Source organism: Echiichthys vipera, assembly GCF_963691815.1.
Source record: "Echiichthys vipera genome assembly, chromosome: 16".
Classification (NCBI taxonomy): domain Eukaryota; kingdom Metazoa; phylum Chordata; class Actinopteri; order Perciformes; family Trachinidae; genus Echiichthys; species Echiichthys vipera.
Window position 1 is genome coordinate 29,982,209 of NC_139841.1, and position 13,231 is coordinate 29,995,439.

General features: G+C 54.3%; 1 protein-coding gene across 1 annotated transcript in view; it reads right to left on the reverse strand.

The window, feature by feature from the left end:
- Positions 1–7,540: 7,540 nt before the first annotated feature.
- hsdl2 (hydroxysteroid dehydrogenase like 2) overlaps positions 7,541–13,231 on the reverse strand; it is a 5,839-nt gene continuing 148 nt past the window's right edge. Inside the window, exons 2-11 of the mRNA XM_083929784.1 lie at positions 11,638–11,801; positions 10,796–10,894; positions 10,602–10,716; positions 10,304–10,407; positions 9,588–9,686; positions 8,595–8,789; positions 8,435–8,506; positions 8,199–8,345; positions 7,852–7,980; positions 7,541–7,777 (exon numbers count right to left, since the gene is read on the reverse strand). Of these exons, the coding sequence (XP_083785910.1) occupies positions 7,662–7,777; positions 7,852–7,980; positions 8,199–8,345; positions 8,435–8,506; positions 8,595–8,789; positions 9,588–9,686; positions 10,304–10,407; positions 10,602–10,716; positions 10,796–10,894; positions 11,638–11,801 (1,240 nt within the window). The 3' untranslated portion in view covers positions 7,541–7,661. The remainder of the gene's footprint in view (positions 7,778–7,851; positions 7,981–8,198; positions 8,346–8,434; positions 8,507–8,594; positions 8,790–9,587; positions 9,687–10,303; positions 10,408–10,601; positions 10,717–10,795; positions 10,895–11,637; positions 11,802–13,231) is intronic.

Sequence of the window (13,231 nt, forward strand, 5' to 3'; positions counted from 1 at the left end):
ACCAAGGCCCCCACCACCACGGCTGCCGCCACGACGACCAAGGCCCCCACCACCACGGCTGCCGCCACGACGACCAAGGCCCCCACCACCACGGCTGCCGCCACGACGACCAAGGCCCCCCACCACCACGGCTGCCGCCACGACGACCAAGGCCCCCACCACCACGGCTGCCGCCACGACGACCAAGGCCCCCACCACCACGGCTGCCGCCACGACGACCAAGGCCCCCACCACCACGGCTGCCGCCACGACGACCAAGGCCCCCACCACCACGGCTGCCGCCACGACGACCAAGGCCCCCACCACCACGGCTGCCGCACGACGACCAAGGCCCCCACCACCACGGCTGCCGCCACGACGACCAAGGCCCCACCACCACGGCTGCCGCCACGACGACCAAGGCCCCCACCACCACGGCTGCCGCCACGACGACCAAGGCCCCCACCACCACGGCTGCCGCCACGACGACCAAGGCCCCCCACCACCACGGCTGCCGCCACGACGACCAAGGCCCCCACCACCACGGCTGCCGCCACGACGACCAAGGCCCCCACCACACGGCTGCCGCCACGACGACCAAGGCCCCCACCACCACGCTGCCGCCACGACGACCAAGGCCCCCACCACCACGGCTGCCGCCACGACGACCAAGGCCCCCACCACCACGGCTGCCGCCACGACGACCAAGGCCCCCACCACCACGGCTGCCGCCACGACGACCAAGGCCCCCACCACCACGGCTGCCGCCACGACGACCAAGGCCCCCACCACCACGGCTGCCGCCACGACGACCAAGGCCCCCACCACCACGGCTGCCGCCACGACGACCAAGGCCCCCACCACCACGGCTGCCGCCACGACGACCAAGGCCCCCACCACCACGGCTGCCGCCACGACGACCAAGGCCCCCACCACCACGGCTGCCGCCACGACGACCAAGGCCCCCCACCACCACGGCTGCCGCCACGACGACCAAGGCCCCCACCACCACGGCTGCCGCCACGACGACCAAGGCCCCCACCACCACGGCTGCCGCCACGACGACCAAGGCCCCCACCACCACGGCTGCCGCCACGACGACCAGGCCCCCACCACCACGGCTGCCGCCACGACGACCAAGGCCCCCACCACCACGGCTGCCGCCACGACGACCAAGGCCCCCACCACCACGGCTGCCGCCACGACGACCAAGGCCCCACCACCACGGCTGCCGCCACGACGACCAAGGCCCCCACCACCACGGCTGCCGCCACGACGACCAAGGCCCCCACCACCACGGCTGCCGCCACGACGACCAAGGCCCCCACCACCACGGCTGCCGCCACGACGACCAAGGCCCCCACCACCACGGCTGCCGCCCACGACGACCAAGGCCCCCACCACCACGGCTGCCGCCACGACGACCAAGGCCCCCACCACCACGGCTGCCGCCACGACGACCAAGGCCCCCACCACCACGGCTGCCGCCACGACGACCAAGGCCCCCACCACCACGGCTGCCGCCACGACGACCAAGGCCCCCACCACCACGGCTGCCGCCACGACGACCAAGGCCCCCACCACCACGGCTGCCGCCACGACGACCAAGGCCCCCACCACCACGGCTGCCCGCCACGACGACCAAGGCCCCCACCACCACGGCTGCCGCCACGACGACCAAGGCCCCCACCACCACGGCTGCCGCCACGACGACCAAGGCCCACCACCACGGCTGCGCCACGACGACCAAGGCCCCCACCACCACGGCTGCCGCCACGACGACCAAGGCCCCCACCACCACGGCTGCCGCCACGACGACCAAGGCCCCCACCACCACGGCTGCCGCCACGACGACCAAGGCCCCCACCACCACGGCTGCCGCCACGACGACCCAAGGCCCCCACCACCACGGCTGCCGCCACGACGACCAAGGCCCCCACACCACACGGCTGCCGCCACGACGACCAAGGCCCCCACCACCACGGCTGCCGCCACGACGACCAAGGCCCCACCACACGGCTGCCGCCACGACGACCAAGGCCCCACCACACGGCTGCCGCCACGACGACCAAGGCCCCACCACCACGGCTGCCGCCACGACGACCAAGGCCCCCACCACCACGGCTGCCGCCACGACGACCAAGGCCCCCCACCACCACGGCTGCCGCCACGACGACCAAGGCCCCCCACGCACCACGGCTGCCGCCACGACGACCAAGGCCCCCACCACCACGGCTGCCGCCACGACGACCAAGGCCCCCACCACCACGGCTGCCGCCACGACGACCAAGGCCCCCACACCACGGCTGCCGCCACGACGACCAAGGCCCCCCACCACCACGGCTGCCGCCACGACGACCAAGGCCCCCACCACCACGGCTGCCGCCACGACGACCAAGGCCCCCACCACCACGGCTGCCGCCACGACGACCAAGCCCCCACCACCACGGCTGCCGCCACGACGACCAAGGCCCCCACCACCACGGCTGCCGCCACGACGACCAAGGCCCCCACCACCACGGCTGCCGCCACGACGACCAAGGCCCCCACCACCACGGCTGCCGCCACGACGACCAAGGCCCCACCACCACGGCTGCCGCCACGACGACCAAGGCCCCCACCACCACGGCTGCCGCCACGACGACCAAGGCCCCCACCACCACGGCTGCCGCCACGACGACCAAGGCCCCCACCACCACGGCTGCCGCCACGACGACCAAGGCCCCCACCACCACGGCTGCCGCCACGACGACCAAGGCCCCCACCACCACGGCTGCCGCCACGACGACCAAGGCCCCCACCACCACGGCTGCCGCCACGACGACCAAGGCCCCCACCACCACGGCTGCCGCCACGACGACCAAGGCCCCCACCACCACGGCTGCCGCCACGACGACCAAGGCCCCCACCACCACGGCTGCCGCCACACGACCAAGGCCCCCACCACCACGGCTGCCGCCACGACGACCAAGGCCCCCACCACCACGGCTGCCGCCACGACGACCAAGGCCCCACCACCACGGCTGCCGCCACCACGACCAAGGCCCCCACCACCACGCTGCCGCCACACGACCAAGGCCCCCACCACCACGGCTGCCGCCACCACGACCAAGGCCCCCACCACCACGGCTGCCGCCACCGACGACCAAGGCCCCCACCACCACGGCTGCCGCCACGACGACCAAGGCCCCCACCACCACGGCTGCCGCCACGACGACCAAGGCCCCCACCACCACGGCTGCCGCCACGACGACCAAGGCCCCCACCACCACGGCTGCCGCCACGACGACCAAGGCCCCCACCACCACGGCTGCCGCCACGACGACCAAGGCCCCCACCACCACGGCTGCCGCCACGACGACCAAGGCCCCCACCACCACGGCTGCCGCCACGACGACCAAGGCCCCCACCACCACGGCTGCCCGCCACGACGACCAAGGCCCCCACCACCACGGCTGCCGCCACGACGACCAAGGCCCCCACCACCACGGCTGCCGCCACGACGACCAAGGCCCCCACCACCACGGCTGCCGCCACGACGACCAAGGCCCCCACCACCACGGCTGCCGCCACGACGACCAAGGCCCCCACCACCACGGCTGCCGCCACGACGACCAAGGCCCCCACCACCACGGCTGCCGCCACGACGACCAAGGCCCCCACCACCACGGCTGCCGCCACGACGACCAAGGCCCCCACCACCACGGCTGCCGCCACGACGACCAAGGCCCCCACCACCACGGCTGCCGCCACGACGACCAAGGCCCCCACCACCACGGCTGCCGCCACGACGACCAAGGCCCCCACCACCACGGCTGCCGCCACGACGACCAAGGCCCCCACCACCACGGCTGCCGCCACGACGACCAAGGCCCCCACCACCACGGCTGCCGCCACGACGACCAAGGCCCCCACCACCACGGCTGCCGCCACGACGACCAAGGCCCCCACCACCACGGCTGCCGCCACGACGACCAAGGCCCCCACCACCACTGCCTAGAAACGCCCCGCCCCCTCTTGTTTTCCTTCACTGTCGTATTTGTAATAAACGAAGCTTTGTTGAATCCATGAAGTCTGATTTTTGCCCCTGAACTTGTAAAGAGCTTTAGTTTCTGTCTCCGGGTGAAAGTTTCGTCTCCAGCGGCTGAAGTGGAATGAAGTTAACGAATGTTCGGTGCTTCTTCTCGTGTGTCCACCTGAGGACCATGAGGACCACGGCTCAGTCATCAAAGCTCTGTTCTCTAAACGTCCTCTGGACACGACCGTCACACCTTTGGTTTGATCCTCGTTAGTGGTCACAGCGTTGGCTGTAAACGTGTTAGCGGTTAGCGCGTTAGCCGTTCCTGGACCCTCATTTAAACGATAAGAAAAAAAACGCGTTAACACCAAATATAAAAACATAATGGTGCAACTAAAGAGCTCGTATGGTTGCACTTTGTTTTATTAATAATTGGATCATGTTTGTTTATCGATTGGTGATTTCTCATTTCTTTGAACCGTAGACGGACGGAGTGGAAACCAGCCGCTGTTCCTGCGCGTGGCCAGCAGGGGGCGGAGCTGAGCTGCACCAGACGTCCGGTTGCATTCAACGGTAAAATGATCACGTTCTAACGGTCTCCGTGGAAACTGAGGTTTTCATCGTCTCTGACGTTCGTTTGATGCTTTGGACTGAACTCACTCGTGTCCCCGAAGACGCTTCAAAGGCAGCTGGACTTCTTCAGCATGATTCATCATTGTAAAGGCGTTTTGATAGTTTGCCAGTCCCACCCTGGTCCCTGTCCAGGTTCTGGTCCAGTCCCAGCCTGGTCCCTGTCCAGGTCCTGGTCCAGGTTCTGGTTCTGGTCCTGGTCCAGGTTCTGGTCCCAGTCCCAGCCTGGTCCTGGTGAAATGCTTCCTGACAAATAGCCAAGTCCAGTTGTTTTTGACTGAAGTTGCTTTGAGGAGACGAGGACTCGAGGACTTCCGCAGACTCACTGATGTTCGTTGTTTCAGATTCAGCCGCGGCCGCAGAGAAAACGGCGCTGAAGCAGAGGAAGCGTTGGGGGCGTGGCTTACGTGTGACTGATCCCAGCAGCCGTGACGTTGTTCTTCGGTGTTCGCAGTTTAACCGGTAAGAAACGTTACATATTATTTTATACGTCATCTCTCGCTAACCAAAGTTAGCATGCAGCTAATATCGAAGTTAACATGGATGCACGTTGTTCACCGAGCTATGGCTAATGCTACCAATGCTACCTGCTATCAGCTTCATCGTTCATGTGCTAAAAGCTGTTTGTAATTCTTGCATAGTTTTAATATTTGTGTGCTGTAACGATGAATCCGTCACATTTATACGATTCCTCACGTTTAAACGCCTCGTCTCATCTCATGAACGTGTTTAAGACGTCCTCTCCGGGAACCGTCACCTTATCGTGGTGGAGAGGTTTGTGTGTCCCTGTGAACCTGAGGACAGCTACAGGAGAAAGATGGAGCAGAAGCTGAGGACAGCTACAGGAGAAAGGTGGAGCAGAAGCTAAAGACAGCTACAGGAGAAAGGTGGAGCAGAAGCTGAGGACAGCTACAGGAGAATGGTGGAGCAGAAGCTGAGGACAGCTACAGGAGAATGGTGGAGCAGAAGCTGAGGACAGCTACAGGAGAATGGTGGAGCAGAAGCTGAGGACAGCTACAGGAGAATGGTGGAGCAGAAGCTGAGGACAGCTACAGGAGAAAGGTGGAGCAGAAGCTGAGGACAGCTACAGGAGAAAGGTGGAGCGGAAGCTAAAGACAGCTACAGGAGAAAGGTGGAGCAGAAGCTGAGGACAGCTACAGGAGAAAGGTGGAGCAGAAGCTGAGGACAGCTACAGGAGAAAGGGCGAGCAGAAGCTGAGGACAGCTACAGGAGAAAGGTGGAGCAGAAGCTAAAGACAGCTACAGGAGAAAGGTGGAGCAGAAGCTAAAGACAGCTACAGGAGAAAGGTGGAGCAGAAGCTAAAGACAGCTACAGGAGAATGGTGGAGCAGAAGCTAAAGACAGCTACAGGAGAAAGGTGGAGCAGAAGCTAAAGACAGCTACAGGAGAAAGGTGGAGCAGAAGCTGAGGACAGCTACAGGAGAAAGGTGGAGCAGAAGCTAAAGACAGCTACAGGAGAAAGGTGGAGCAGAAGCTGAGGACAGCTACAGGAGAAAGGTGGAGCAGCAGCTGAGGACAGCTACAGGAGAAAGGTGGAGCAGAAGCTGAGACAGCTACAGGAGAAAGGTGGAGCAGAAGCTAAAGACAGCTACAGGAGAAAGGTGGAGCAGAAGCTGAAGACAGCTACAGGAGAAAGGTGGAGCAGAAGCTAAAGACAGCTACAGGAGAAAGGTGGAGCAGAAGCTGAGGACAGCTACAGGAGAAAGGTGGAGCAGGAGCTGAGGACAGCTACAGGAGAAAGGTGGAGCAGGAGCTGAGGACAGCTACAGGAGAAAGGTGGAGCAGAAGCTGAGGACAGCTACAGGAGAAAGGTGGAGCAGAAGCTGAGACAGCTACAGGAGAAAGGTGGAGCAGAAGCTGAGGACAGCTACAGGAGAAAGGTGGAGTAGAAGCTGAGGACAGCTACAGGAGAAAGGTGGAGCAGAAGCTGAGGACAGCTACAGGAGAAAGGTGGAGCAGGAGCTGAGGACAGCTACAGGAGAAAGGTGGAGCAGGAGCTGAGGACAGCTACAGGAGAAAGGTGGAGCAGAAGCTAAAGACAGCTACAGGAGAAAGGTGGAACAGAAGCTGAGGACAGCTACAGGAGAAAGGTGGAGCAGAAGCTGAGGACAGCTACAGGAGAAAGGTGGAGCAGAAGCTGAGGACAGCTACAGGAGAAAGGTGGAGCAGGAGCTAAAGACAGCTACAGGAGAAAGGTGGAGCAGAAGCTGAGGACAGCTACAGGAGAAAGGTGGAGCAGAAGCTAAAGACAGCTACAGGAGAAAGGTGGAGCAGAAGCTGAGGACAGCTACAGGAGAAAGGTGGAGCAGAAGCTAAAGACAGCTACAGGAGAAAGGTGGAGCAGAAGCTAAAGACAGCTACAGGAGAAAGGTGGAGCAGAAGCTAAAGACAGCTACAGGAGAAAGGTGGAGCAGAAGCTGAGGACAGCTACAGGAGAAAGGTGGAGCAGAAGCTGAGGACAGCTACAGGAGAAAGGTGGAGCAGAAGCTGAGGACAGCTACAGGAGAAAGGTGGAGCAGAAGCTGAGGACAGCTACAGGAGAAAGGTGGAGCAGAAGCTGAGGACAGCTACAGGAGAAAGGTGGAGCAGAAGCTGAGGACAGCTACAGGAGAAAGGTGGAGCAGAAGCTGAGGACAGCTACAGGAGAAAGGTGGAGCAGAAGCTGAGGACAGCTACAGGAGAAAGGTGGAGCAGAAGCTGAGGACAGCTACAGGAGAAAGGTGGAGCAGAAGCTGAGGACAGCTACAGGAGAAAGGTGGAGCAGAAGCTAAAGACAGCTACAGGAGAAAGGTGGAGCAGAAGCTGAGGACAGCTACAGGAGAAAGGTGGAGCAGAAGCTGAACGGTTCCGTTTGATGACTCATTAAAACGCAGCTCTCAGTTTATTATCAAGTGAGATTTTATTAACATGTCAGCAGCATCATCATCATTATTGTTATTTCATTAAGGCAACTTGAACCGCTACAGCTCTGACGGGGGCGTGGCCTGACAGGACCTGGGGGCGGGGCTTCCGTCTCACAGTTTGGCCTTGTTCATGCGGCCCATGAGTTTCTCCAGTTTGAGGGCGAGCGTCATGTCGCCCTTGATCCGCAGCTTCCCCGACATGAACGCCATCGTGGGCTTCAGCTTTCCTGAAACCGACAAAAACAGCCGTTACCATGGAGACAGCCACCCCCACCCCCACCCCACCCTGGTGATGGCTCACCTGCAAACATCTTGCTGAAGTCATTGGAGTCCATCGTCATGACGACGTCGGCTTTGACCGGCGGCTGGCCCTGACCCGCGCAGCCGGCGCCGCTCTTCAAGTCCAGGAACCAAACGCCACTGTGATCTCCTTATATGGACGTAAACACATTTATGTTAATGACACGCCCACGGGATCTCCTTATATGGACGTAAACACATTTATGTTAATGACACGCCCACAGGATCTCCTTATATGGACGTAAACACATTTATGTTAATGACACGCCCACAGGAACTCCTTATATGGACGTAAACACATTTATGTTAATGACACGCCCACAGGATCTCCTTATACGGGCATGTTACCTGATAGGTCGAACTGATAAATGCCCTGCGTCATCTTGACCACGTCTTCGTTGATGGCTCCTCTGATGACATCAAACGTGTTTTCTATTGGTCCACTGGAGGGAGGCGTGGCCGATGATGATGGTGGTTTGAAGGCTGGCGTCGCCCCTAGCAACGCGGAGACAACGACGGTGAAGACGTGAGGAAGCGTTTAAACTAACAGTAACAAAGTTTCGGTTGCTTCGGTGCTGTTTTACCGTGTTGCTCCATCTTCTCCACCAGTTTCTCCGGAGCTTCGTCCAAGAAGAAGTCCGGCAGCAGAGGGTGACCTGTGGACCAACCAGAGGCCAGCATGAGTACCACATGACAGCGTGTGGAAATGCTAGGCTAGTGTTAGCTCAGTTAGCGTGGTGTCACCTGGCTGGACGGCGTACTGATCGAAGTCTTTGACTCCCTGCTCCTTCAGGATGTCCTCGTCCACCACAAAGTGACCCGTGAAGTCCTTGGGCTGGGACAGGATGGCGTAGGCGGCGTCCGCCATGATGTCAGCCGTACGACACTGTTTACCAATGCCCTCTCCCCCCAACATGTCCATCGCTGCTGTCTGGATCGCTATGGCAACAACACATAGTTCAGAACAAGGTTAGCATCAGGGCAAGTCTGTTAGCATGCTAGTTTACTGTGAGCGACTATGAAGATTCTGTTAGCATGCTAGTTTACTGTGAGAGACTATGAAGAGTCCGTTAGCATGCTAGTTTACTGTGTGAGTCTATGAAGAGTCTGCTAGCATGCTAGTTTACTGTGAGAGACTATGAAGAGTCTGTTAGCATGCTAGTTTACTGTGAGAGACTATGAAGAGTCCGTTAGCATGCTAGTTTACTGTGTGAGTCTATGAAGAGTCTGCTAGCATGCTAGTTTACAGTGTGAGTCTATGAAGAGTCTGTTAGCATGCTAGTGTACTGTGAGAGTCTATGAAGAGTCTGTTAGCATGCTAGTTTACTGTGTGAGCCTATGAAGGGTCTGTTAGCATGCTAGTTTACTGTGAGAGTCTATGAAGAGTCTGTTAGCATGCTAGTTTACTGTGTGAGTCTATGAAGAGTCTGTTAGCATGCTAGTTTACTGTGAGAGTCTATGAAGAGTCTGTTAGCATGCTAGTTTACTGTGAGAGACTATGAAGAGTCCGTTAGCATGCTAGTTTACTGTGTGAGCCTATGAAGAGTCTGTTAGCATGCTAGTTTACTGTGTGAGTCTATGAATAGTCTGTTAGCATGCTAGTTTACTGTGTGAGCCTATGAAGGGTCTGTTAGCATGCTAGTTTACTGTGAGAGTCTATGAAGAGTCTGTTAGCATGCTAGTTTACTGTGTGAGCCTATGAAGGGTCTGTTAGCATGCTATCATTTGGCCACTGACCGGTTTTAGGCCACAGGGCGTTGACGGCAATTTGACCTCTGAACTCTTCGGCCATCCCCAGGACGCACATGGACATGCCGTACTTCGCCATCGTGTACGCTGAAGAAACAAACAGCAGAGCAGACGTGTGTTTACTGCACAGGTGCATGATGGGACATTAATGGATGCTTAAGCTCCTTCAAAGTGATCCAATCTCTGAGTTTAAACTCCTCCTCCAGGGTCTGTGTCTGCACTTTAATCCTCAGTAACCATGGAGACAGTTTTTATTAAGGTGGAAATCAGGAGAGATGCTAACAGCAGCACGTGGCTAACAGCTTTATGTACTTTGTGTCATTTTCTACACATTCTGTTTCTATTTTTTACTTATTTTGTTTCTATTTTAAATCATTTTGGGTTGATTTTAGTCATTTTTAATCTATTTGTAGTCATTTTGAGCCGTATTTAGTCAACTTACTTCCATTTGAGCATTAGTGGTTAAAAAAGACCTTTGAATGCCTTCACCGTGCTGCCCCGAGCTAACCACTGTTAGCCCCGAGCTAACCACTGTTAGCCCCGAGCTAACCACTGTTAGCCACGTCAGCTGTTAGCATCTCATCTGATTTCTCCCTTAATAAAAACGGTCTCCATGGTTACGGAGGATTAAAGTGCAGACACAGACGCTGCAGGAGTTTAAACTCAGTTCCTCTTTGATGGAGAGCGGTGGTTGCTATGGTTACCGGTGTGGTTCTTGAACCAGATGGGGTTCAGGTTGAGCGGCGGCGACAGGTTCAGGATGTGAGGACTGGGACTCTTCAACAGGTGAGGGATGACCAGCTTAGACCTGCAACACACACACACACACACACACACACACACACACACACACACACACACACACACACACACACACACACACACACACACACACACACACACACGTTACCTGGAGTTAGTTGTCTGTGTGTGTGTGTGTGTCTGTCCCTGTGTGTGTGTGTGTGTGTGTGTGTGTGTGTGTGTGTGTGTGTGTGTCCCTACGTCAGGTAGGTCCCTCTCAGGTTCACCCCCAGCATCAGGTCGACCTTCTTCATGGTCGTGTCCAGAGTTCCCGTCAGGTTGATGGCGCTGGCGTTGTTCACCAGGATGTCGATGCCTGAGGCGACGTTTAGAGTAAATATGTAAACTTTATATTCAACATAAAAACATTCATGTTCACATTATTTGTGCTTCACCTCCGAACTTGTCCACAGCTTCCTGAACGGCCGCTCCGACCTGCTGCTCGTCCCTGATGTCGACCACACAAGCCAACGCTTTCCCCCCCGCCGCCTCCACTGCAACACAAATATATATAAACATATAAATATGATATTAAATAATATAAAATGATCTCATCTAATATTATACTTAAATATTTGACTTAAATTTAAACCCTTTTCAAACAAAGTCCCAGTGTTTCCTGTGTTAGCTGTCAGCCGTTAGCTGTCAGCCGTTAGCTGTCAGCCGTAAGCTGTTAGCCGTAAGCTGTCAGCCGTTAGCTGTCAGCCGTAAGCTGTCAGCCGTTAGCTGTCAGCCGTAAGCTGTCAGCCATTAGCTGTCAGCCGTTAGCTGTCAGCCGTTAGCTGTCAGCCGTAAGCTGTTAGCCGTTAGATGTTAGCCATTAGCTGTCGCCCTTAACTGTTAGACGTTAGCTGTCAGCCCTTAGCTGTCAGACGTTATCTGTTAGCTGTTAGACATTATCTGTTAGCTGTCAGCTGTTAGGTGGTAGCTGTTAGATGTTAGCCATTAGCTGTCATCCGTTAGCTGTTAGCCATTAGCTGTTAGACGTTATCTGTTATCTGTTAGCTGTAAGCCGTTAGCCGTTAGATGTTAGACGTTATCTGTTAGCCATTAGCTGTTAGACGTTATCTGTTAGCTGTTAGCCGTTAGATGGTAGCTGTTAGATGTTAGCCATTAGCTGTCAGCCGTAAGCTGTCAGCCGATAGCTGTAAGCCGTTAGCTGTTAGCCATTAGCTGTTAGACGTCATCTGTTAGCTGTCAGCGGTTAGCCGTCAGCTGTTAGCCGTTAGCCGCTCACCCTCCTGCGCGGCCGTGTAGATGGTCCCGGGCAGTTTGGGGTGCGGCTCCGTGGTCTTGGCGGCGATGACGATGTTGGCGCCATCTCTGGCGGCCTTCAGAGCGATGGCTTTACCGATCCCTCGGCTCGCCCCGGTGATGAAGAGCGTGCAGCCGGCTAACTTCCTGCAACAGAGCACATGCTAACGTGATGCTAACAGCCGATGCTAAGCTAACAGGCACCATCTCCCGGTTCTGTTTGTGTTCAACAACAAATATTTACTTTGCTTGTTGCTTCACCTTCACGTAGATCTACATTGATATTTATTTATTTATTTATTTATTTATATTTATTTATATATTTATGTTTATTTATATTCATATTTATTTATTTATTTATTTATATATTTATTTGTATATATTTTGATCTTCCCGGTGTTTTGGTGCAGCAGTTAAAGTCTCAGGTGGATTAATGATGATTTCCACAGAAACAAACAAACAAACAAACATCAACATCCTGTTCAAACATTAAACCGGTTTAAACCGTTTCTCACTGTTTTAAACATATTTAAACATGTTTAAATATGTTTAAATATGTTTAAATATGTTTAAACTGTTGAAATAAAAACAGGTTTAAACAGTTTAAACTGAGAGAAACAGAAGCAGGATCCGTCTGCCTGACTCTTCTTTATTATTATTATTATTTATATTTATATTTAATATATTTCTGTTCAAAACCATTCATCATCAAAACTGGGACTCGACAGTAATAACTTATTATTATATTATTTTTATTATTATTATTGACCGTCAGCAATAATAAGCAGTTACATCATATTTGAATAATATTTTAAATTCACACAGAAAATTTAATTATATTTACAAAATGACTCGGTTCAATAAAAACACACGTCTGTTTATTTAGTTATATATTCATACATGTGTCATAATACATGTGTTTATAATAATAATATATAATATATATGCATACATGTGTCATAATACATGTGTTTATAATAATATATAATATATATGCATACATGTGTCATAATACATGTGTTTATAATAATATATAATATATATGCATACATGTGTCATAATACATAATAATAATAATATATAATATATATGCATACATGTGTCATAATACATGTGTTTATAATAATAATAATAATATATATTCATACATGTGTCATAATACATGTGTTTATAATAATATATATGCATACATGTGTTTATAATAATAATATATAATATATATGCATACATGTGTTTATAATAATATATATGCATACCTGTTATAATAAACATGTATGAGACATGTTTATTATATATAATTAAATAGACACACGTGTATTTATTTAGTTATATATTATAAACGTGTCATAATACACATGTGTTATAATATGTTTTATTATACATGTTTAATATATATATAATTATATAAATATATAGATAAACAGATGTTTTATTACACATGTATGAAACTCCAGCTACAGCTCTGCGCCTCAGCTACACACGGCACGTGAACGTAAATATATAAATATATAAATATATATAAATATGTGTGTGTGTGTGTGTGTGTGTGTATATATTTATATATAAGCATAAGCGCG